The sequence below is a fragment of the Sorex fumeus genome, unplaced genomic scaffold (genome assembly GCF_029834395.1).
Source record: "Sorex fumeus unplaced genomic scaffold, SorFum_2.1 ptg000018l, whole genome shotgun sequence".
NCBI classification, from domain to species: domain Eukaryota; kingdom Metazoa; phylum Chordata; class Mammalia; order Eulipotyphla; family Soricidae; genus Sorex; species Sorex fumeus.
In genome coordinates, this window is record NW_026606075.1 from 26,835,354 (window position 1) to 26,861,952 (window position 26,599).

The following is a 26,599-nucleotide window of genomic DNA, read 5'->3' on the forward strand; positions in this document are numbered from 1 at the left end:
AGCATAGCAAATAAGGTACATGCCTTGCACATCGCTGCTGGTTTAGTCCCTGGCACTGCATATGGTCCCCAGAGCACTTCCAAGTGTGATCTCTGAGCACAAAGGTCTGAGCACAGCCAGATGTTGCCCAAACTTTCCATTCCACTAAAGTAGAGGACACTATTATGTCAAAAGTAAAACCTCTTCGAGCATGGAAGAATGGTTATCTGAGAGGAAGCAAAATGAGGGAGTAAAAGAAAGGTAAAAAGGTATCAATTGTATGGTGATCAAGGAAACTCAACTCTGTTGATTATAATGTAGTCTATACTGATGTCATAGTGTAATTCTATAAGCCAAGTGTCCAGAATAAAGTGTATTTAACATATACAAATAAGTATGTGTGGTTGTAGTAGCTACACTGGCCAGATGAGGTATAAAGCATTAGAAGTGCTCCAGCAGATGATTATGGGGATCCAGCATTGGATATGAGTGAGGAAAGCACTGCAAAGTAACCAGGGCTTGGAGCCTAGTTCTTTGAACTGCTGTTCAGTTCTTAGAACTGTTCAGTTATTGTGAAAAGCTTTATCCCACGATGGTCTTCAGTGAAATCAAGCAGTGTCCACTGACACTGTTTTCTTCTTTATGCTTTTTCATCTATACTCTCTACCACAATGTACACCATGGCAAAGAATGGAAATAAAATGAAAAAAAAAACTATCACAATAATACAAATAACTTTTATGAAAGGCATTAAAATAAAATATGAGTTGGCATACAAACAACTTACTTGTCAAAATAGATAGAGCCTACTTTATATATATCTTGCTTCAACCCATTGCGCTTCATGAAACTTTGAATTTCTGGATTTTCCATCCTTTGGTAAAGACAGAGGTTAAAATTACATTTGAAAGTTTGAAAGAGTCCATATGTATTAAGCAGAAAATATCCCTAAGATAAATTGTTCAGATTTAAGACTGTTCAGCTATATATGAAATAAAATACGCCTAAAACCTGAATTCTATATTGAAGCATGCTACCAAAACTATATTTATTTTAAAATAAATTAAAATTAAAACAAAAACTCAACTGTGTTATCTTAATTTTAGATCCCTAATGACTTTTCCAGGGCTAACGTCCCGATACCTTTCATGTCTTCAGCCTCTCTTTCTTAATCTCAGGCTATTTTCAAGGTATATTTTTTTGTTTGGGGCCACACCCTGCTGTGTACAGAACTTGCTCCTTGCTCTGTGCTCTGAAGTCACTCCTGATGGTGGTTGGGGGTGACATACAATGCCAGATATCAAATCTGAGTCAGATGCATGCAAGGCAAGCACTATATCTCTATAGTTCACAAATTTGGGGGAGATAGGGGGCAGGGGACACTCCTGGCAACGCTCAGGGGTTACTCCTGGCTCTGCTCTAAACTCAGGAATTACTCCTGGCAATGCTCAGGGGACAATATGGGATGCTGGGGGAACAAATCCAGGTTGGCTGCGTGCAAGGCAAATGCCCTATCCATTTTACTATCACTCCGGCCCCCGAACTGGATTTTTTTTAAACCTTTAATCACTTCATTTTATTTTATTTTTTTAATTAAAAAGTTGACCCAGCAATACCACTCCTGGGAATATATCCCAGAGAGGCAAAAAAGTATAGTTGAAGTGACATCTGGCACTTGTTTGTTCATTGTTTGTTCATTGCAGCACTCTTTACAATAGCCAGAATCTGGAAAAAACCTGAGTGCCCAAGAACAGATGACTGGTTAAAGAAAACCTGGTACATTTACACAATGGAGTACTATGTAGCTGTTAGAAAAGATGAAGTCATGAAATTGACATACAAGTGGTACTTAATCCCTGTGCTCCTTTGCTAAAGCTATTTTGCTCAGTCTTTTATTAAACCTAATTTTCTTTCACCTCATGACTCTTACAAGATATTTTACCTTTTCGATTCCTCCGCCCCTCTTGGAGAGCCCAGTAAGCTACCGAGAGTATCTTGCCTGCACGGCAAAGCCTGGCAAACTACCTGTGACGTATTCAAGATGCCAAACACAGTAACAACAAGTCTCAAAATGGAGACGTTACTGGGCCCACTCGAGCAAATCGATGAACAAAGGGAGGAAAGTGTTTTGTCTGTTCTGTGTTAAAACAATATTTATGTTCTACAAAAGTGCACAATCTCCCACACTGTTTTGACAAGTTAAACTTTGCAGTAGAAATATCACTGAAAATCTGGGGCTGGAAGGATAGCACAGTGGGTAGGGCGTTTGCACGCGGCTGAACTGGTGTTCGATTCCCAGCATCCCATATGGTCCCCTGAGCACCTCCAGGAGTAATTCCTGAGTGCAGAGTCAGGAGTAACCCCTGTGCATCGCCAGGTATGACCCAAAAAGAAAAAAAAAAGAAATATCACTAAAAATCTGTCTTTTTCGCAACCAATGCTGGCGTGGATGTGGCGAGAAAGGGACACTCCTTCACTGTTGGTGGGAATGTCCACTGGTTCAGCCCTTCTGGACAACAGTATGGACGATTCTCAAAAAATTAGAAATTGAGCTCCCATTTGACCCAGCAATACCACTCCTGGGAATATATCCCAGAGAGGCAAAAATGTATAGTTGAAGTGACATCTGCACTTGTTTGTTCATTGCAGCACTCTTTACAATAGCCAGAAACTGGAAGAAACCTGAATGCCCAAGAACAGATGACTGGTTAAAGAAACTTTGGTACATCTACACAATGGAGTACTATGTAGCTGTCAGAAAAGATGAAGTCATGAAATTTACATACAAGTGGTACTACATGGAAAGTATCATGCTAAGCGAAATGAGTCAGAAAGAGAGGGATAGACATAGAAAGATTGCATTCATCTGGGGGATATAAAGTAACAAAGTATGAGATTAATACCCAAGAATAGCTGAGATCAGCACCAGGATGATTACTCCATAACTTAGAGGCCAGCCGGGTATCCTAGAGGAAAGGGCAGTTCAGATAGAGAAGGGAGCACCAAATAAAGGATGTTTGGAGGATCCTCCCAGGAGGGGAGATGCATGTTGAAAGTAGACTATGGACTGAACATGTTTGCCACTCAATGCCTCTTTTGCAGACCACAACACCCAAACGGAGAGAGAGAACACAGGGGATTGCCCTGCCACAGAGGCGGGGGGGATGGGGGGATGGGGGTGGGAGGGATATTATCCATGGTGGTGAAAAACGGGCACTGGTGGAGGGATGGGTATCTGATCATTGTATAATTGAAACCCAAGCACAAAACATTGTAAATCTACAACTGTAAAAAAATTTTTTTTAAAAGTAATAAATAAATAAATAAATAATAAAAATACAATTTAAACATGAAAAAAAAATCTGTCTTTTTCCTGATGGTTTTCAAAATGTAATGTACGTGGGGAAAAGTTTTATCATTAGTATTTTTTTATTTATTATAATTTAGATGACATAAAAGTAAAGTAAGTAAAGATGACATAGTTTCATCTAAATGACTGGTGCGATAGCACAGCAGTAGGGCATTTGCCTTGCATGCAGCCAACATGGTCGACCCGAGTTCGATTCCTCCGCCCCTCTCGGAGAGCCCGGCAAGCTACCGAGAGTATCTTGCCCGCACGGCAGAGCCTGGCAAGCTCCCCGTGACGTATTCGATATGCCAGACACAGTAACAACAAAGTCTCCAATGGAGACGTTACTGGGCCCGCTCGAGCAAATCGATGATCAACAGGAGGGCCTTTACCTTTTACCGTTAGATGACACAGTTATAATACTTAAATTTTATGGTATCAACGTACAAAGCACAGCATCCAGCACCATCAAAATGTCCAAAACCCTTCACCGCTGTCCCTGTGTCATCTCTGGTCAGATCTTAACCACTGTCACTCCATCCCCCCACCACTAATGCCCTACTGTCAATAAGTTTATATTCTAAGACCAAGGGTTCATAATTGTTTGGTAATGTATATTTCCTTATTTTGTTTTCCTACATTCCACAGATGAGTGATAGTACCCAGCTTTTGTTCTCCTTCTGACTTAGGAAAAGAAATGTAAATTTTAAAAGAGGGCGTTTTAAAGAATTGTCATACCAACAATTAAGTTCCACTTCATCTCCTCCCAAATGAATATGTTTGTCTGGGAACACTTTACTAATTTCAGTGAAAAGTTTAGACATGAAGCTGTAAGTTGAATTCCGTACAGGGTTCACAGGCCCAAACATTGAAGTCTGCCAGTTTTCACTATAGCAGGGAGTTAGAAGGTCTTTCTGACCTGCAAGAAAACATGAAGATTCTTTTATTAAAAAAATATTTTCATTACAAATGCATGATTTTGCACAAGGTTGAGATTTTATTTTGTATAGAAAAAGAGAAGCATGTTAATTATGAGCGACTAATATAATTTCTTTCAAATAAGACTAAGGAGAATTCTTTCTTGAATACTATCCTATACCTCAAGAATTCCATTTCTACCAGCTTCTCTAAGATAATCTGAGCCTATTTGAAATATTATCTCCTAAAAACAGATATTCTAGCTGTTCCTCAAATAAAATCTAACAAAATCCAAATTCTAAAACTAAAAGACATGATGATCTTCCCCACATGCTAGTATAAAGAAACAAAAAATGGATTAGACAATCTCCAGCGGAAATCAATAGTGAGATGTAATCAATTGAACTGGGATCTGAGGTAGCTATAGTTTGTGGGTGGAGGAATGAAGTTGGGGAGAACAATGTTGGATAATCTTGAACTCTTCCTTTTCTTCCCATAGTTGTACTCTAAACAAGATCTCTAGATCTTACTCTCAGAATGTCTCTTAACTCTGTCCACTTTTCTTCTATGCCTGCTTCTCATTCTGGTCTAGGACTTCAATCTGTTCTCCCTGACAATCTTTCACAGTGACATAGGGTTTCCTGCAGTAAGGGTCTCATCATGTCTCTCTTCTTTTAAGAAAATATTTGATGGTTTCTCAGTGCCATGTTGAAACAGCTGCATGCCAAGTACCCTTCTACCATACATATTTCCAAATTTACTTTCCAGTATTCTTCCCTTCTATCCTAACAACATTTATTGAACAACTACAAATGCAAGGTGCTATGCTATGCACACTCAATTAATTACATAATGTTCAAAAATATTATATGATAGCTACCACTCAACTATCCCCAATTTAGTGGTGCACAATGCAGATTAGATTCTTCAATTTGCCCTGATTGGTTGCTACATTTATGAATGGCAAAGGAGTATTCATACCCAGGGAGTCTTGATAAATACATGTTTTGAACAATCCCAAAGAAACTCCTACTCTCCGCTGCACTATATTATAACTTAATGCCTTCAGTCTAACAGAAACATGAATATAATGCTTTCATTATGAAAGCATATTCTTAAATTTACCACCAAATTTTGCTATTGTTACCATGTTTTCGTTTTCTTTTTCTCTTGGTTTTATATTTCAGGTAGCACCTGAAAACAGTGATTTTCTCACAAAAGACGTAAAGTTATTCAATGTATTACACTGAATAGCTATTGAATTACATATGGTGGTAGAAATCACAATAAGAAGAAACTGAGCAAACGCAATTCCCAAGTCAAACACATAGAACTGTACAGAATTTTTATAACATTCGCAACTATAAAACATTTCTTTTAAAACAAGTATATACATTTCTTCTTACCTTTCCCCCAAGACTGTGTATGTCCAGGGGTGTCAAATTCTGGTATGACTCGAATCCCCCGTAACCGAGCATATTCAATCACTTTATGGACATCCCTTGGAGTATAAACATGAGCTGGGGAATAGCGTCCCTATAGAAGCCATATGAGAAAATGTAAGTGTACAGATAGGTCATGTCACTAGAAAAGTGTTAGTATAACTGAGACTGACATTTCCAATATCCTAATATATAAAATTGTCCCAAGTAACGCTTGATTATTCACTTAAAGTTCTCAGCACTTCTTTGGCTCACGTTAGATTTACTGAGAGAATATGTATTCCTACCAGCAACTAGTTTCAAGTACATCTACCATTATGCTGTTTCAATGTTATGTAACCATACAACCTCAGAAGTGAAATATTTAACTTCAAAGTGAAACTACTTACAACATAATTCACTGCACTCGTCCATCATAACCAATTTCACAAATCTTACAAGGCATAGCTGTTTCTTTCAAAGACACTTGAATTACATTACAATCAGCTTTAAAAATCTGATTTTTGAACCAACATAATTTTCTTGAAGATTATCCTTCACTCCTTGACAGTTTATTTGAAAATTTAGAATTTATTAAAGTTGATTCTAAGTAAAGATAAAGGTGCACTGATGGTGTTACTATAGGTTATTTCTTAAGTTATAAATTATAAATGTACATGTCCTGGAAAGAAATCTGGTTCAAGCTCCAATGTCAAATTTCTATCTACTCAAGAGTGTTAAACTACTTCCTTATATAAATTTAAAGAACAAAAATATGCTAATCAACACTAATTGAAATACGATCAGCAAACCCGGTGTGGAAAGTTATTAGACATTAGACTTAGTTTCTTTCTTCCTTTTTTTTTTCTTTTTGGGTCACACCAGTGATGCACAAAGGTTACCCCTGGCTCTGCACTCAAGAATTACTCATGCTGGTGCTCAGGGGACCATATGGGATGCCGGGAATCCAATTTCGATTGGCCACATGCAAGGCAAATGCCCTACCTGCTGTGCTATCACTCCAGCCCCAAATTAGTTTCTTTAACAAAGATAATCAAGATTTACAAGGGGAAAAAGGGACAGGAGGGATTCATCTCTAACTTACGAGAAATAACACACATATTAACAGGTTGCTATGTTAATATTTGTATATAAGTTATAAAAATTTTTATTAAAGGTAATAGGCCCTTGGAAAATGAACTTAGTAACAAGGTATCTGGATTAGTGTTAGTTTTTACCATTTCTATGATAGTACAGGCCCCTCCCCTTTTTTTTGCTTTTTTTGGGGGGGTCACATCTGGCGATGCACAGGGATTACTCCTGGCTCTGCACTCAGGAGTTACTCCTGGCGGTGCTCAGGGAACCATATAGGATGCTGGGAATCGAACCCGAGTCGGCCGCATGCAAGACAAATGTCCTACCCGCTGTGCTATCTCTCCAGCCCCTTATTTATTTTTTAAAAATAAATTTTTAAAATAGAATGTTTACAAATGTGATGTGATCTATGAAATTTCATTCAAAAGGATGGAATTGAGAGCCAGGAATGTTACTCAGTGGTAGAGCACATGTCTCACATTGTGAATCTCTGGGTTCAATTCCACACCACACTCATACAAAGTATAACTGGAATAGTTCTGGGGAGATAAGTGATCTTATTGGTCAAGTACTAACTGATGAAGGTATATAAGTACATGGAAATTCATTATTTTGTCCTATTTCTATTTGTGTTTGAAATTTTCCCCAATAGAGCATAACATGAGTATAGGTAGCATTTCAGACTATGCTACACAATATTGATAAAAACTTTGAAATTAGTCCTGACTCCATTCCTTGCCATCTACAACTTTGAACCATGAAAGTTTTACTGAATTTCAGCTGCTGTCTTTACATCACAGAGAGATTGCACTTCTAGTTTACACTAAGACTTGTTCCCAGCTCCTGTGGTCTCTGAAAGTCAACTTAAACTCTTCAAAGTGAAACTAGTTAGTATTTTTTGCAAGGGATTTCTCATATCTAACAATATATATTTTATGTATTTTAGAGAGGAAAACAGTCATTTAAAGAACCCAAAATAATTATATTCAAAACTAATATAGCTGGTCTACATCATTATTATTTAATTGCATGGTAATAATAAATCTTTCAGGTCTCCACATTTATAGTTTTTCAATTTTACATGTATAGACTCTAACAGAAGTTGACAACATTTAGAGTAACATAACATTGTCATTCATGATATATAATTTAAAATATGATTATGAAAATGTAAGAGTTAAGTTGACATATGAAGACAAACATATTAACATTTTTCTAATGTCTTATTTTATATCTTATTTTTATCCAGAGGGAGAAACTCCACCAACCGTCAACACATATTTTCAATAATATGAATACTCACTTGATTGCTTAACTCTGGGAAAGTGGTGCTCTGGTACGGGAAAGACTGATCATCAACTATGTGCCAGTGGAGAACATTGAACTTGTTAAAAGCCATGGCATCCTGCAAGCCAAGGTGTTAAACAGTTACACACAACATATTTAATACACAATTCAATTTATATTTCTACATTCAGGATTATTCCCAATGTGTCTGCTTCCATTTATAATTTTTTAAAGCAAAAACAAAGAAATAGATAGCCTTCATCTTACATACTGTACACAACCTGTCACTTTTAAAATGCCTATACAGGGATATTGATCAAAATGCTGTGGGTCCTGGAATAAAGCCAGACTCCCAAACCAATGGCTCAGAATTAAATGCCCAGAGACAAACCCTTGGTTATACAGAAAGTTAATTTCTTTTTTTTTTTTTTCCCTTTATTTTATTTTATTTTTTTTAAAGTTGTAGATTTACAATTTTTTGTGCTTTGGTTTCAATTATACAATGATCAGATACCCATCCCTCCACCAGTGCCCATTTTCCACCACCATGGATAATATCCCTCCCACCCCCATCCCCCCATCCCCCCGTCTCTGTGGCAGGGCAATCCCCTGTGTTCTCTCTCTCCTTTTGGGTGTTGTGGTCTGCAAAAGAGGCATTGAGTGGCAAACATGTTCAGTCCATAGTCTACTTTCGACATGCATCTCCCCTCCTGGGAGGATCCTCCAAACATCCTTTATTTGGTGCTCCCTTCTCTATCTGAATAGCCCTTTCCTCTAGGATACCCGGCTGGCCTCTAAGTTATGGAGTAATCCTCCTGGTGCTGATCTCAGCTATTCTTGGGTATTAATCTCATACTTTGTTACTTTATATCCCCCAGATGAATGCAATCTTTCTATGTCTATCCCTCTCTTTCTGACTCATTTCGCTTAGCATGATAGAAAGTTAATTTCTGATAATGAGAGAGGAACATCAAGTGGAGTAGTACAGCATCTACAATACTGTGTTGGGTAACTGGTTAGCTAAATGCAAAAAAAAAAAAAGAACCTATCTTATACATGCATGAAGGTTAATTAAAAAAATGGCTGATGACTCCAATATTGGTGAACATTAATCCATAAAATACAGAAAGAAAACACAGACAAAACAATTTACAAAGTTGACTTCAGAAGAGAATTCAATGATTCAACCCTGTCTGAACAGAAAACTAAAACAAAAGGAGTTACAAAGATTAAGCAATTTATGTACTGCAAAAGAAAAAAATGGCTAAAATTAAAAGATACAATACCCAATGGGAAAAATTGTGCACATTGTGTATTGGGAAAAATCTATCATTTAAAATAAATGAAGCACTCAGAAATAACAAAATAAAACACAATTATTTTTTTAAAAATGGGGAATACAGTTGAATAGAAGCTTCCTCAAAGAGGGCAAACACAAGGCATATGAAAAAGTGGTCATCATCACTGATTATCAGGAAAACACAAATCAAAATGGCAGTGTGGTATCACTCACACTAGTGAAAATAATCTCTGTTAGACAGGCCAAAAACAGCAAGCAGAGGTAGCGATACAGTGAAAAATGAACATTCATTCACTATTGTTGTTTTGTCATCAGTTCAACCTAGAATAGAATATGGAGACTTACCAAAAAAATTTAAAATAGAGCTATCATATGACCCAATAATTCCACTTCTTTTAATTTCTTTCTTTTCCTGGTTTTCAGGTCTCACCCAGCATTACTCAGGGCTTATTCCTGGGTCTGTGCTCCAGGATCACTCCAGAAGGGCTCAGGGACCATATCAGGTGCCGGATGTTGGGGATCAAACCTGGTTTGGCCGCATGCAAGGCAAAGTGCCCTACCTTCTGTACTATCTCTCCAGCTCCTGATATCCCAAGGACATGAAAATAATAGTTTGTGAATCTATGTGTACTCCTGTTTTCATTGCAGAGCTATTTATCATAGGTAAGAATTATAAAGAATCCAAGCACATTCAACATATGAGAGAATAAAGAAATCATGGTGCATTTATATATAATGAAAGAATGTTCAGATTTTACAAAAGATGAAACCTTGTGTTTAATTGTGACTTGGATGGAACTGGAGGACATAAGGCTATGAGAAATGAGTCAGGACAAAGAACACTGGAGAAAGAAATCTTAACAGATTTTGACAAACCAAAGTCCAATAATAATCTTTTGGATCATCTCCTGAGGAACACAGCTCTCAGACTCCTGTCTATGCTACTTTCAAGAACGTCAGTGAAAGTCAGAAAATTCAAGTCTACTTGTGAACTATACAGTCACTATCTATTTCTAACCAAATGTCTAGCCTACAGAGTTCCAAATTTATCTGATCTACCACCGCTTTTCAGGAAAAAAAAAAAACTCATTCTACATTCTCCTGGAAATTGATCTTAAGGGAACAAACAAGAAGTATCCCCTGCTCCCTACACACCAATTGCCTCTACAGTGACTCTGGCCTCCTTAGATTATTATTCCAACACCACACAGTGGGGCAGTATCCTTACTTGGGGAAACACTGGCTAGACTTGCAATCTTGGAGTGTACATAGCCAATGGGTGGTATTAAAACTATAGTCTTCTCTTAACAACGGGCTAAATTTAAATTTAATGGGCTAAATACAAGCCCCTTCTCTCTACCACCATGGAAAGCAGGCTAGGACACCTTCCACTTCCCAGCTAAAGAAAGAAATTTCCCACAGGAGGATGCAATAAAAGCTCAGTGTTTCTATTTGGTACACGAGAAACAGATGACTGTTCAAACCTGCACAGTGGTCTATAAGTTCCCATGTAACATACAGAATAAAACAGTACAGCTTCAGAACAGACAATAGATTGAAATAAATTACTCACAAGATTTTGAAGAATAAGATCAACTGACAGGTAGTGTCTGGATGTATCAATTAAAATGCCTCTGTGAGGAAACCTTGGTACATCAACAATGCTGGATTCATTGATGGTGACCTATAAGACAAAATTGATTTTTAATTTTATTTTAGAATTTTCTCTTGATCAGATATCAGTGAAGATTGTGTGTGTGTAAAAGGGTCAAATAAAACATGAATCTCAAAATGGGTTTTTTTCTGTGGTATTTATTTATTTATTAAATTTTTAATAGTGAGATATCATGAGGTACAGATGCAGACTTACACTTTTAAAAAATGTTTTTTAAAAAAACATGCATCTGGAGGAAAGTATACAATTTACATTTTCCAGCTAAGTTAAATATATGGAGGAGAAATAAACTTCAAACAGGTTGGTACAGAGGGGCCTGTGACAGAAGACATGGGTCAGAGGTATGTAAATGATTTGCATGTATGGAATCCTGGTTGATCCCTGAAACAGCATTGTCCTCTGAGAACTGCTTGGTGCAGCCCTGCTGGCTGCTCAGTCAGACAGAGTTAGTCTGGTAATTCCTGGTACTGCAGCACCATTTTCCTGGGCCCAAGCACTGAATCATCCACCTGGGTATTGCTGGAGTGACCCCCAAGATCATAGGTCAATTCTATACTTGAGAGGCCCTGACCCAAGTACCACAGGAAAAAAAAAGTAATAAAGAGCTAGAAAGCTTGAATTTTTCTAGTACTACTAATAGGTTTATTCAACCATTTTTAGTAACATGGTTATTTAATAGGAATAACTAATTTAATTAATAGTAACAATTATACTTACAGTCCCATAAGAATCTTGATAAATTAACTGGCTAAAGGTCTCTAAGCCTAGGAAAAGTAAAATAAATAACATTGCATTAATGTATAAAATAAATGAAGACAATAAAAGTTATATTATCCAAATAGAAACCCAAACTAGAAATAAATAAAAGAATATAGTGTTTATATCTATACCCTCTAACATAGCATCTGCCATCAAAACTAAAATTAAAAAATTCCATTTCCATTATCACCTAACAAAAATGCCTCACTTAACTGAACTCTTGCTCTTGATTCTGTTCAAATAATAAACACTAAAAAGAGTCATTTAATAATAAAATGACAGTTCCTTAGTAAACCTACACTATTTTGAGAAAAAAAATTTATGCTAAAATATCGACACCTTACTAGTATCAAATGTAACAGAGGGACTCAAGGGGAATTATGAAATTATAAAGGCCTAACTCAGGACAGTGTTTTTACACATAGCTGCAAAGTGGTTTGTTCTCATTATATCACAAATAACTTTCTGTAATTCGACTTGACTTTACCAAAATGACTATTCTATCAGACAGCAGTATAAGCTGAGAAAGTTTCACATGACTGAAACAACTCTATTACGAATAATTTTGTAAATCATGTTGTCTTAATAAAAAAAGTAATCAATATTTTAAAATCTGAGAAAATATCAACCTAAAAATATAGCAAAATCATTTTTGATAGACCTTTTCTAATCTTCTCCAGGTATGGTTCATAGTAAGAAAGCACCTTTTGAATATGCTGTTCAAGTGGTAAAATACTCAACTTTCATGCAGAGTATGTGGCTTTGAAACACAGTAAACAGAAAATCTAGTACTTGTGCTAGGTTCCAGCCACTTCATGCTCAGATCAGAATCAGGGAGAATCAGAGACAGGCAGATCAGAATCAGGGAGAGCGCAAAGGGCTGCAGCATGCACCTGATAACGCATGAGGCCCAGGGTTGGCTCCCTGGCACCTGAGCAGTGCCAGGTATGGCTATGGAACACTAAATCCATGGGGCCAGAGTACTGAATCTTCCATCGGGCACAACCAGGCCCCAGGACTCCCAAAGTCACCTGCCCCCACCAAAAAAAAAATACGCATGTAAATTATCCCAATGATAACGGTGCAGTTACCTCATACTCAACATCTCTAAATAATTTTTATTCTATTTTGAAATAAGAGTATAAATATATAAAATAGAGAACATGACAATGATTATTTTGTTTTACATAATAAGCAAACAAGTCAAATCCAAAATATTATTCACCTTAGTTACTTATGTAATTATTTAGGTTAGATAGCTCAACTTAAAAAAAGTTATTCTCCTTTTCCAAAACCCTGCCCTCAGGTTAAGGAGATAGCTCAAAAAGGTGGAGAGAGAGGGGCTGGAGCGATAGCACAGCGGGTAGGGCATTTGCCTTGCATGAAGCCAACCCGGGTTCGAGTCCCAGCATCCCATTCTGTTTGAAACACAAACAGAAATCAAATCCCCAAGCATCGCCAGGAGTAATTCCTGATTGCATAAGCCAGGTGTGACCGCCCCCCCCCAAAAAAAAGGCTGAAGAGCATGCTTCCCACGTGGGAACACTGAGTAAGATTGCGAGCTCCAGAGTCCCTTGAGCACCACTGGAGTAAACCCAAACCACTGTGTCAGAACTAGTACCTGAGGACCGCTGGGAATGGCCCCAAACACAAAAACCAAAAGATAAACAAAGAAACATAACAAAGAAACATGAGAGCCACAGTTTTAGTACAGCTGATAGGACAGTTGCCTTACACCCGGACAACCCAGGTTCGATCCCTGGTGCCCCATATGATATCCTGAGCCTGCCAGGAGTGATTCCTAAGTGCAGAACTAGGAGTAAGCCCTGAGAACTGCTGGATGTGGCCCAAAAACATGAAATTAAAAAGAAAAAGAAAACAAAAAAGAAACAAAAATCATCCTGCTCCTAGACCAGAAGACTAGTGCAGGGGTCCTAAACCTGCCTTTCAAGGACACAATCAAGGTCAAAACCCAGATAGACCCTACATGAAGAGTTTGATTCTGACTGCTCTGTTACCTGCCATCCCTGACAGTGTAGGTCATCGCACCACACCAGGTGAACATGAGCACCCCAAAAAGAAGTGCATCCTTTCTCCCATCCTCTACAATAAAAGCTGCTTGGATGAAACACAAACAGCAATCAAATCCCCTGAAACAAAATGAACCAGTGAAGACTCACAAAGGAAGCAATGTCAAGAACAGCACCCTAGGAAGGAAGCTCTCAAGCATTTTCTAAAACATTAGATGATCTTTCTCCAGTGTTCTAAATGAGCTATATTTCACAGAAATCACTAATAGTCAATAAACCAATTCGGTAAAGGATCCAAGGAAGAAAATTTTTGCTGTGGCTGACTTCCCAAAGCACCAGTTAAGCTTTTTTTTTTTTAATCAAAAATAACAATGAAAGTGCATAGAACTTACCTCTCAACACTCCCCAGATACTGTTGGCACTGAGGGAAGCCACTGGTCCTTGGACCTTCAAGTTATCTTGATTGTTGAAAAACAAAGGAATTTCTTGTGATGAGAATGCTCATGAGCTATTCTTTTAGCAATCTTATTTATCAGAATTTTTAACTATAATCACCAAACTTTACCTTACTTCTCTAGGATATTTATTTTACAATTTTATAATTAAAACTTGTCTTTTGACTTTTTCACTAGTGTAGGGAGACTTCATCAAATATCAATAATATATTGAACAAACTGCCTACAATAGAAATTTGTTTACTTCTGGTTTGGAGGTATATGCACTATTGTTCTTAATAGATAATGATAATACATTTGTTACTTTCCCCACATTTTCATTTGTAGCTGTTCCTTTTATAATCAATATAAGTAGATTAAACAAAATTTCATCTTCAACCAGAAAATTTCAAAATCAGATAGTCTCAGAAATTTTTTTCACAATAAAGAGAGTTTACAAAGATACATGGAAGACGAACTTTAAGTCTCCAGTCCTTAAAAATTTCATCTGGACTTTACAATATTTCATCTGTATTGATAACAAATAACAAAACTTCATTGGCAACTTAAATGATCTTGTCTATGTTAAACCCTACTGCAAAACCTAATTCTGAGAGATAGTACAGCAGGTAGGGCCCTTGCTTTCTTTACATGCAGCTCACCCAGGTTTAATCATTGGCATTCCATATGGCCCTCAGACCCCACCAGGAGTAAGCGGTGAACACAGTTCCACCCCATCAGTTGTCAGGGAGCTGTCAACTGAAATCACACACAGCTGATAATAACAAACTATCCTGTTCTTCTTCTCAGAGCAGCTACAGAACTGAAGAGGAATGAAGCTATTCTTTCAAAGTGATGTTATAATCTCTCTGCTCAGCAAAGAAAGAGGGGCCAAAGAGAAAGTATAGGGTCTTACACATGGCCGGCCCTGTTTTTTCCCCCCTGGACTGTAAATGGTCCCTTGAACTCCACCATGAGTGATGTCTAAGAACAGAACCAGAAATAGGAGTAAAACCAAATCCCTAAATTTGGCCCAAAAACTAAAACTGACAAAACAAAAAGGAAGAGACATACTTAAGAGATTTACGAGTCATTCTTATGAGATATGTGGTATTCTTCCTATCATCTTTAGACCAGTCACCAGTCTGCAATAATCTTCTATCACAAAATCCTCATATTGTTCAACTTGATTCCTTGGTGCAATTTCATATTATTTTCTGTAAATACCCCCTGTAGAAATTATCTACTATAAAATTTGAGGTTGCCAAGTGAGTGATGTAAATTCACATATGGTGGAAGATTATTGTATAAAAATGTGGTTGAGCATTGGGCCAGAAAGATTATCGAAGGGCCGCACTTGACGTCAGGTAGTCAGACGTGAGTTCAAAGTCAGCACCACATATGGTCCCCGAGCACCAGCAAAGGTCGCTCCTAAGCACAGAGCCAGAATAGTTTCCTAGCATCACCAAGTGTGGCCCCCTCCCATACCAGAACAAAACTGTGGTAGCATATTATTCAGTCATTAAAATGTCATATAAAATAGCTAGTTAAATGCAAGTTTCTGTGTACTTTACACACACAAAAATGCTGAATTGAAGAACAGAATCATGTTTACTTTAAATAAATTTTGGGGGGTTGTTATTCATTTTTACAGTGCCTGCTGTACTATCACTCTGGCCCTGTATAAAAAAGAAATTGTAGAAGAGAAGGAACACATGGAGGGTGCGGGATCCCGGAGGAAAAGAAAAAAGAAAAAACAGGTTCCAAAAAGAGCCGAGAGCACCGGCAAGTTCCAGCTGGAGTAGGCGCCGCATCCCGCCTCCCCCAGATGGAACCCTGGTGACCAGAAGCCTCTACAAACACAGCTCGAGTATGCGGGAACGAGGACTTTTTCTCAAATCTGCCGGACTACACCTCCCAGGTAACCTCTGATTCCGGAAGTCACGCCCACAGCCCGCCCCCCAGCGCCATCTTTGAAGCGTTCAGAATAAGAGAAGGAACACATGGAGGGTGCGGGATCCCGGAGGAAAAGAAAAAAGAAAAAACAGGTTCCAAAAAGAGCCGAGAGCACCGGCAAGTTCCAGATGGAGTAGGCGCCGCATCCCGCCTCCCCCAGATGGAACCCTGGTGACCAGAAGCCTCTACAAACACAGCTCGAGTATGCGGGAACGAGGACTTTTTCTCAAAACCGCGCGGCCGCGCGACATCTCTCTATATACAAACTGATTAATGAGAAGTAAACCACCCAATCTTTCTCCCTGAAAATCAGAGTTAAGTTTGGAGCATGGCCACAGCCCCAGAAACACAAGGACTTAATGCAGAAACCAGCAGCTTAGAGCAGAAAAGTGAACGGACGATGAGTTAACCCAGGCCATCATTTCTGCCCAGAGGGGAAAGGGTGTTGCCCCATTCGCCCTCTCTTCTCTGGAAAGAAGGATGACGGCCGCATGGGAGCCTTGTGGACAGCAGGTATGAGCCGGGGGTGTGGGGGGCGACTAAAACTTCACGAGAAGGGGGGCATTCCGGTCCGTCCTTCACGCCCTACCGAGGTCAACAGTTGCCCCCCACGAGCGGCTCCCCAGCACGGCCACAGTCCCAGAAGCACAAGGACTTAATGCAGAACCCAACAGCTTGGAGCAGAAAAGTGAAAGGACTATGCGTTAATCCAGGCCATCAAGTCTGCCGGAGGGGAAAGGGTGTTGCCCCATTCGCCCTCTCTTCTCTGGAAAGAAGGATGGCGGCCGCATGGGAGCCATGTGGACAGCAGGTATGAGCCGGGGGTGTGGGGGCGACTAAAACCTCATGGGAAGGGGGGCGTTCTGGTCCGTCCTTCACGCCCTACCGAGGTCACCAGTTGCCCCCCACGAGCGGCTCTCCAGCACGGCCACAGCCCCAGAAGCACAAGGGCTTAATGCAGAACCCAGCAGCTTGGAGCAGAAAAGTGAAAGGACTATGCGTTAATCCAGGCAATCATTTCTGCCCAGAGGGGAAAGGGTGTTGCTCCCTTCCGCCCTCCTCCCTCTGGAAAGAAAGATGGCGGCTACATGGGAGCCTTGTGGACAGCAGGTATGAGCTGGGGGTGTGGGGGCGACTAAAACCTCATGGGAAGGGGGGCGTTCTGGTCCGTCCTTCACGCCCTACCGAGGTCACCAGTTGCCCCCCATGAGCGGCTCCCCAGCACGGCCACAGTCCCAGAAGCACAAGGACTTAATGCAGAACCCGGCAGCTTGGAGCAGAAAAGTGAAAGGACTATGCGTTAATCCAGGCAATCATTTCTGCCCAGAGGGGAAAGGGTGTTGCTCCCTTCCGCCCTCCTCCCTCTGGAAAGAAAGATGGCGGCTACATGGGAGCCTTGTGGACAGCAGGTATGAGCCGGGGGTGTGGGGGCGACTAAAACCTCATGGGAAGGGGGGCGTTCTGGTCCGTCCTTCACGCCCTACCGAGGTCACCAGTTGCCCCCCATGAGCGGCTCCCCAGCACAGCCACAGTCCCAGAAGCACAAGGACTTAATGCAGAACCCGGCAGCTTGGAGCAGAAAAGTGAAAGGACTATGCGTTAATCCAGGCCATCAAGTCTGCTGGAGGGGAAAGGGTGTTGCCCCATTCGCCCTCTCTTCTCTGGAAAGAAGGATGGCGGCCGCATGGGAGCCTTGTGGACAGCAGGTATGAGCTGGGGGTGTGGGGGCGACTAAAACCTCATGGGAAGGGGGGCGTTCCAGTCCGTCCTTCACGCCCTACCGAGGTCACCAGTCACCCCTCACGAGCGGCTCTCCAGCACGGCCACGGCCCCAGAAGCACAAGGACTTAATGCAGAACCCAGCAGCTTGGAGCAGAAAAGTGAACGGACTATGCGTTGATCCAGCCCATCAAGTCTGCCGGAGGGGAAAGGGTGTTGCCCCATTCGCCCTCTCCTCTCTGGAAAGAAAGATGGCGGCCACATGGGAGCCTTGTGGACAGCAGGTATGAGCCGGGAGTGTGGGGGCGACTAAAACCTCATGGGAAGGGGGGCGTTTCGGTCCGCCCTTCACGCCCTACCGAAGCCACCAGTTGCCCCCACGAGCGGCTCTCCAGCACGGCCACAGCCCCAGAAGCACAATGACCTAATGCAGAACCCAGCAGCTTGGAGCAGAAAAGTTAAAGGACTATGCGTTAATCCAGGCAATCATTTCTGCCCAGAGGGGAAAGGGTGTTGCTCCCTTCCGCCCTCCTCCCTCTGGAAAGAAAGATGGCGGCCACATGGGAGCCTTGTGGACAGCAGGTATGAGCCGGGGGTGTGGGGGCGACTAAAACCTCATGGGAAGGGGGGCGTTCTGGTCCGTCCTTCACGCCCTACCAAGGTCACCAGTTGCCCCCCGCGAGCGGCTCTCCAGCACAGCCACGGCCCCAGAAGCACAAGGACTTAATGCAGAACCCAGCAGCTTGGAGCAGAAAAGTGAACGGACTATGCATTGATCCAGGCCATCAAGTCTGCCGGAGGGGAAAGGGTGTTGCCCCATTCGCCCTCTCCTCTCTGGAAAGAAAGATGGCGGCCACATGGGAGCCTTGTGGACAGCAGGTATGAGCCGGGAGTGTGGGGGCGACTAAAACCTCATGGGAAGGGGGGCGTTTCGCTCCGCCCTTCACGCCCTACCGAGGCCACCGGTTGCCCCCCGTGAGCGGCTCTCCAGCACAGCCAGGACTCCTGAACACAGAAACCAATTTCTTAACTCTCTGACTTTCAGTAGAAATACGTCCAGGGTCAATAGGTAAAAGAGCAGAAATCCAAAACCAACATTTAATTCTTGAACCCAGCTGTAGAAAGCAAATCACTTCACAATGCTTTTTCAGCATGTCTGATTTGGGGGGGGGGGGTAAACTCTAAATAATAGTGGTGAATCTTTTATTGAAACAATGAATCTAATCAAAGCAGATAGAGTGTTAACTAGAATTCATCTGCCTCACAGGGACGGGGAGGGGTGGGGGGTGGGGTTTTATTGGGGTTCTTCATGGTAAAAAATAAGTATTGGTAAAGGGAAATGTGTTTGATATTTGCATGACTGAGACATAAACCTGAAAGCTTTGTAACCTTTCCCACAGTGATTCAATAAATAAATAAATAAAAAAGAAACTGTAATACATTACTATGCAAAAAAAAGAAGTAGTAACTGAGTCTGGGTGCTAGAATGATGAGTTATTTCTTTCCTCTTGCTATAATTAAGAATTTTCGACAATGACAATGCATTACTTTTATAACCATTTTTTTTCTTTTATAACCGGCAATGCACAGGGATTACTCCTGGCTCTGCACTCAAGAATTACTCCTGGCGGAGCTCAGGGGACTATATGGGATGCTAGGAATCGAACACGGGTTGGCTATGTGCAAGACAAATGCCCTACCAGCTGTGCTATCACTCCAGCCCCCGTTATAACCAAATTTTTAGGGTACTTTCAAAAACATAATTTATAAACTCACAATAGTTCATGGAATGGAGCCTATTTCTGGCATGAAAGCTTGTAAGTAGCAGCTAAGTTCTCATTGCATAGGTACTCACAGGATTCATCTGAAGAGATACTGGGGTAAGCGTTGCAGTTTGAGTCATAGACCACTGACACCAATAGCTTCTTTAACTGTTTTCCACTTTCAAATTCAGCAGGGCCTGGTTGCCTCTGATAATAACTGGAAATATACCCATGATATCTGCAGGAAAAATCAATTCAAACAAAACTTGAGTTATACTTGGAATAAACGTGTGATCTCTCAAATCCTTGCTACACATTATTCCACCTACAGGCTTTCACTGAAACTGTACATCACAGTCACCTGGGGACTGATGTCCAGGCCTTCAGAGGCAGAATCTCTGAGTATGAGATTCAAGCATGGATTTTCCCCCATAAATTTTCCCATACTGCCAAGTAACGTCTCATGAGTTCCTAAAAGTCAGTAATCAAATCAATAATGGTAATCCCATCTCTCTTAGGAGGTGTAAAGTAGGGTTTGGGTTGGTGGGTGGTGACAGGAAGTCTCCACTACTAGGTGAACCCTCAGAAGAAAAATTTCTGTCAGTGTAATAACCTGAACCAGTACTAGCCATAGAGATGGAAAACATTCCCTCGTGATATTGTTGCATCAGTCAGTTATACTGACAACCCTGCTTTGAACTTGCTGATTCTGTATAAAAGTTATAGGTTTTCTTATGACTGAAACTAGACTGAGCCTGAGATCCTATTACCTTTCAACAAAATTATCCTAATTCATGAACTCTCAAAAGATGGTCACCGGCACATAGAACTTCACCAGGGTCTTGAAAATTTGCGTTATGCTGGTTCCCAAATATCACACAATATAAATAAGCGTTTAAACGTGCTAAAAGATAGGCCACTAAGAAATTATTTACTCTGTAGATGTTTACAAATTAGAAAACTGTATGTGTAATTATGTGTAAGAATGTCTTATATTTTCCAGAAACAGAAGCAGGGCGATGCATCAGCTTAATAAACATGTCAGAGTCTGGATAGACTTAATGTGCTGAGAACCCAACTCAGGGTGCTAAAGAAGGAAACAGTCAGGGGCACTCCTGGCATCACACAGTCCTAAGAGCATCCCCAAGCCTTAAGACCTCCAAACACCATAGGCTGTTGCCCTCGAGGCCCTCAGCACCATATCCTTGGGCCCTTGCACTGAACCACTGACCTTTTTGGTGGAGAATCACCTGCTAGGCCAGGGGCTCCTGAGCACCACTTGGGAGACCCACCAAATAAATAAAAATAAAAATAAATGTGTTGAGGACTCTTTTCATAGAAGACCTTCACAGATCAAAGGGAGATTAAACTCACTGATCATGGGCTTAAAACGGCTCAAGTAGGGCTGTGGGTGGAGCTCAGCAGAATAGCATTTGCCTTGCTTGAGTAAGGCCTTGGGCTTGACCATCCTATTCTCCCAACCCCCGAGCAATTTCAAGATGGTAGCACTGCAGCACTGTCCTCCCATTGTTCGTTGATTTGCATGAGCTGGCACCAGTAACGTCTCTATTGTGAGACTTGTTACTGTTTTTGGCATAGCGAATACGCCACGGGGAGCTTACTAGGTCCTGCCATGGCGGCAGGATATTCTCGGTAGCTTGCCTGGCTATCTGAGAGGGATGGAGGAATCGAACCCAGGTCGGCCACGTGCAAGGCAAACACCCTACCTGCTGTGCTATTGCTTCAGCCCTTTAAGATGGTAAACTCAATGGCTGGAGCAATAGCACAAGTGGGTGGGGTGGTTGCCTTGCACATAGCCGACCTGGGTTGGATTCCCAGCTTCCCATATGGTCCCCTGAGCACTGCCAAGAGTGATTCCTGAGTACAGAGCCAGGAGTCATCCCTGAGCATCACTGGGATGTGTGACCCAAAAATAAAAAATAAAAATAAAAAATATGGTAAACTTAAAATTTTATTTTAAGTTTTATTACATTTTATTTTATTTTATTTTATTTTTGCTTTTTGGGTCACACCCGGCGATGCTCAGGGGTCACTCCTGGCTCTTCACTCAGGAATTACTCCTGGCAGTGCTTGGGGGACCATATGGGATGCTGGGAATCAAACCTGGGTCAGTCGTGTGCAAAGCAAATGTCCTACCTGCTGTGCTATCGCTCCAGTCCCTTACATTTTATTTTAAAATAAAGATGTCAGTCACATTGAGATCTGAGTTAGGCCAGGCCAGTTCCATATAAGGCAAATCTTTTGCCCCTGGTTAGTGAAATGCTACTGAAAACATTGATATTAGCAGCAGCACTGTAGTACTGTAGCACTGTCCTCCCATTGTTCATCGAGTTGCTCAAGCGGGCCCAGTAACATCTCCATTGTGAGACTTGTTGTTACTGTGTTTGGCATATTGAATATCTCATGGGTAGCTTGCCAGGCTTTGCTGTGTGGGTGAGATACTCCTGCCAGGCTCTCCGAGCAGAGTGGAGGAATTGAACCCAGGTCGGCTATGTCGGCCGCATGCAAGGCAAACGCCTTACCTGATGTGCTATCACTCCAGTCTTCTAAGCAGAAGATTTGGGTTAATTTAGTGAGTCAAGTTTGAAGGTACAACACACTTTGTTTAAAGAAAAGCAAATGGCCACTGATGGGTTTTGCTCTAGAAACTGAGAGAAACTCTGAACCAAACCATTGGCGTGCAAATTGCACAGTTTCACAGCAGGCTTGGGACAGAAGCACAGCTCTTCACAGACAGGAATCAGGATTCTGAACAATCTAGGGGTGGATCACAGTGTGTCCTTGGCCACTTGGAGTTCTCAGATCTCCCTCATTATACTGCTAATATTATCTTGGATTGGGGGTAGAAGAGTGGAAGGGGGTTGGGGCCACACCAAACTGTGTTCAGGGCTTACTCCTAGCTTTGCACTCAGGGGTCACTCCCAGAGGTGCTCTGGGGATCATATATAGTGTTAAAGATTGAGTCCCATTCAACCACCACATGCAAGGCATGTGCCTTACCCCCTATATTGGCTGCCCAGTCCCTCATCTTGCTCTTAATCAGACACAAACGCTGCATCTTCTGACACCTTGCAATGCTCACCTGTGTGCTTCAGGTCCTAGCCATAGGACTAATGTTTTATCATCTGCTTCCTAACAATAAAGCCATAATCACAGCTGCTTCCCACACAGAGCCTGACTCAGACAAACTCTTCAATCATCACCCACTCTACCTGGAGACAGCAGGACTTGTTTTTGAACCATCTCAGAGCTGATTCAAGTGTTGGTTATCTACGCTCGTTAAATATGTCATCACGCTTTCTTGTCATCCTCCTGCATGTCATTCAGCATATTACCCTGTGCTTGTTTCTCAGCAGTTCAGCACAGAAGAAAAGTTCAGTTCTCCAAACTTAAGTCCTAAAGCACACTGCACATTGTGTTTGGTGTTAAGGAGATTTCTTAAGGTTCGACCTCATGATCTGCCTTTCCATGACTTTCTGATACTTTTTGCTTCTCTGTATTCTGAGAAACCCAATAAGCCTGGCCTTACTTGGTATGGCTTGCGGCGGGGGGGGGGGGGGGGGGGGGGGAGGTTAGGAGGCCTGAGGGTGAGTCTCAGCTAACAGGGCAGGCAGTTCAGCGCTGGGGCTGGAGAATGCAGCGTTGCTAGGACCCTGCGGTGCCGGGATGACCTCTAGCACTCCTAGGGCTGTACCCGGTGGTGCTCAGGGCCCCTCCGGTGCCTGGGATGAACTCACCTCTGAAACGCAGCCTGCAAGAGGCTGCAGGACCGGCTGGTCTTGGAAGAGGGGTCATACTCGATGGTGAACTCCGTGGGGGACAGGTACAGCAGGTGCGGGGACAGGTACACCGAAAGAGGCCAGGGCCACAGTCCCAGGTTCGGTTCAGAGCACGTCGGTGCGGCCAGCGCCGCCAAGAGCGATGCCAGCATCCAGGGCCGCGCCAGCCCGCGCCGCTCCATGGCCCCCGACTGTCTCTTTCCCGCGGGCTGAACTGCACGGAGATGCGCGGGACGCCGGGACTCCTCGCCTGGTCCGGGAGGAGGAAGCGAGGGCGGCAGAGTCACGGAGTTATAAGGCGCCGCGCCGCGCCCCGCCCCCTGGACCGTGGGCCCGCCCCCTGCCCGGGCTGAAACAAACACGACTTCTCGGTACCAAGTACCGGCTAGCATCACCCGCCCAGAGGAGCTGCCCACCAGGCTGGAAAGGCGGCCCCTGTCAGTCTCCGGTTCAGCTGCCAGAGGTTGAGTTCACACTTGGCGTCTGCCTCCCTCCAAAAACCCAGCAAAGTCTGGGGTCATCCCATTTCTCTCAAGCCCAAACATCTGATTGCTGATGTGCCGTTCGCTTATAGGCTCCTAAATCTGTACCTAAAGATCAAGACAATTCAGATTAATCATCTGAACTCCCTGGGGCAGAATTTTGACAGGGCGCACAAGAGGTGGGGGTGGGGTCGGGAAGTCACACAGGCACCGAAAGTTCCCTCCAAGAACAGAATATTTTGGCACAGGAGATTTTTCCAATTTAGAAGTACACCATAGACCAAGTTAATAGGCACGAGGTCTAAACAGGCTGTGTACCTGTGACCAAGTGTTAGTGTGGTCCAAGCCAAATCATCTAGAAGGCTGAAAATAAAACTACTGCAAAAAGGAATTCGAATGAAACTTTATGAACTCCATTAGTTGAACCTTGCCTACTTACTCTGGCTCTGTGCTCCTGGATCACTTCTGGGGCTGCGAGCTGAGTTCTTAGAACTGCTATTCCATTGCTCAGCAATTGATGCCAGCTACAGGTGTCCACCGAGAGTCCGCTGTTCCTTTCTAATCTTGCCCCTAGTGGCAAGGAAAAGTTGTGATAACCTGCGATCATTTACTAAAATATCATCAGTTTAAGCAGTGGAATGAATCTGTCAATTGTTGGCATTTGAGAAGCTCTAATCAGAATTGAGGTACATCACAGGGATAATACTTGAGTTTCTGAAGTACCATAGCCAGGAGGACACTTTCCAGAACTACAGATCTGAATATTGCTTTTGAAATCTAACAACAGAAGACTGGTTATCCAGCATAAGGAATCGCTGGAATTTTCCCACTGATGGAATGCAAAGTTGAAATTAGAGGGTAACTAGAAAAGCCCTACTGGTGCAACTACCCACACCCAAGCAAGAATGAGAATCTAGAGCCCAGTCCAAAACCCTTGCAGTGATACTTTACTCTCAGATGTGCCTGTGACCTTGCTTCCTCTTCCTTCCTCATCCTTGTGTCCTCCTGGAATCAAGCAGAGCCAGTTGGAGTGCCCAAACAGAGGTGGGACCCTTTCCCTAACCCACAAGAATGAACCGGATGATCATTTTTTATACCTACTAGTTAATAAATGCTAACACCTTCAGCAAAATTTGATCTTAAACTCCCTTTCTTCATGATTAGCAACTTGGTTAGAGAGAAAGTGGTACAGGCCTGACTGTCTGCAAGGCCAGAGGCATCCAGCACTTACAAGAATAACAAAGCTAGCAACAAATAAATTGCCTAACACTTGCTTGTGGACACATGGTTTTAGTTAGATTGCCATGTGGCTCTTTTAGGCCGAGGAGACATTTCCATGACGCTCTGTGAACATTGGCCCAATTTTCCCCTCTGCACCCTTGCTCTCCCTCTTTTACTTTGATTGACAGATAGAATTGACCACAATGAGGAACCTTCTAATGAGCTGCAATGACTGTGGCTGCCAGGACCATCTCTGCGAGTGCTTCATGCTAGTGCTGGCAGCAGGAGTGAGGAACTAGTGAGGAACTTGTTGGGAACTGGGTGAGGACAGAGAGTCTTGCTCCCATTGAACCTGATCTTGTCCGGTTCATGAGGACAATATTTCACTTTTGCTGACGGGTGGGCCATAAGAAGCAGGCCTTCAATCACAGTCGACCTGAGCCATTTTCAATGCCACTGCCAACTTGACCCTTTATTATGGAAATTGTTCTAATTATGGGAAATACACATTTGCATGTGAAACGACTTCACACCTGCCAAAAGGACAGTTTTTGCAAATGAGCCTGGGTGTTACTCAAATAGGGTACTTTAGCCTTTGTTGGGATTACTTGTAACCCTCTGAGATGATAGCCCGATTCAAGCATTGCCTTGTGGCCTGCCAGAAATTGCTTGTCCTTCAAATGCTTGCTGTGTCTTGCAAGCAAGTCCCTTGAAACAAATGGGCTTCAATCACCAGTTTCAGCAATTCTCCTGTCTCCAAGTAATAAAACATCTGGAAAATTGGGCTAAATGGATAAAACAGTTCTCTGTAATAAGGATCTGGCAACCATACAACTCTATATAATGCACTTCTTTTTTTAACATGACCAGATGTGGTTTCTGTGTTATGAAGAACAGAGGCATGTTTAGTTATGCTTTTTATTACATTTCAAATGCAAGGTATATTTTCATAGCTCCCTGGAGAAATGCAATGCTATTGATTGGGAATTGCTGATGTGTTGGTTTACAAACTTGAAAAGTAAGGGAATGGCTCAGAAAATTACAGACATAACTTAAACAGTCATTAAACAGACACTCACGGAGAACTGGCTTAAGAAAAAGAATTCCATCTATAAACGTTCCCTCCTCTGCTAGGGGGTTTGTCCCACTGACCCTTTGATCAGGCAGTTGTTTATGTTCTTATCTGTCTTCTGTAATATTTATGGCTTTACAAAGAAATAATTTCATCAAACCTGCAGTTCACTTCTTTCCAATTTCTCATTAAGAAAGCTTAGCTGGTAACCCTGTGCAGTCAGACCTGTGTAATCTCCACTTTGTGGGGTTCCAACAAGATGTTTTCAGCATCTGTATGTATGGGCAGGGGGGCACAGAGAGTCTAGTATACCGAGTTATTATTCTGCTTTATCCACCA

The 26,599-nt window shown here is 42.1% G+C and overlaps 1 protein-coding gene across 3 annotated transcripts in view; it reads right to left on the reverse strand.

Moving 5' to 3' along the window:
- The window catches only part of LOC130021695 (beta-hexosaminidase subunit beta-like), a 98,758-nt gene extending 75,091 nt beyond the window's left edge, over window positions 1-23,667 (reverse strand). Inside the window, exons 1-9 of one of the 3 annotated variants that reach the window (XM_056112464.1) lie at window positions 23,444-23,667; window positions 19,778-19,923; window positions 14,206-14,271; window positions 11,742-11,788; window positions 10,923-11,033; window positions 8,066-8,167; window positions 5,653-5,782; window positions 4,067-4,247; window positions 767-853 (exon numbers count right to left, since the gene is read on the reverse strand). In XM_056112464.1, the coding sequence (XP_055968439.1) occupies window positions 767-853; window positions 4,067-4,247; window positions 5,653-5,782; window positions 8,066-8,167; window positions 10,923-11,033; window positions 11,742-11,788; window positions 14,206-14,271; window positions 19,778-19,923; window positions 23,444-23,667 (1,094 nt within the window). The remainder of the gene's footprint in view (window positions 1-766; window positions 854-4,066; window positions 4,248-5,652; window positions 5,783-8,065; window positions 8,168-10,922; window positions 11,034-11,741; window positions 11,789-14,205; window positions 14,272-19,777; window positions 19,924-23,443) is intronic. The other 2 variants (XM_056112467.1, XM_056112466.1) reach the window with 2 other exon arrangements.
- Between the last annotated feature and the right edge of the window lie 2,932 nt (window positions 23,668-26,599).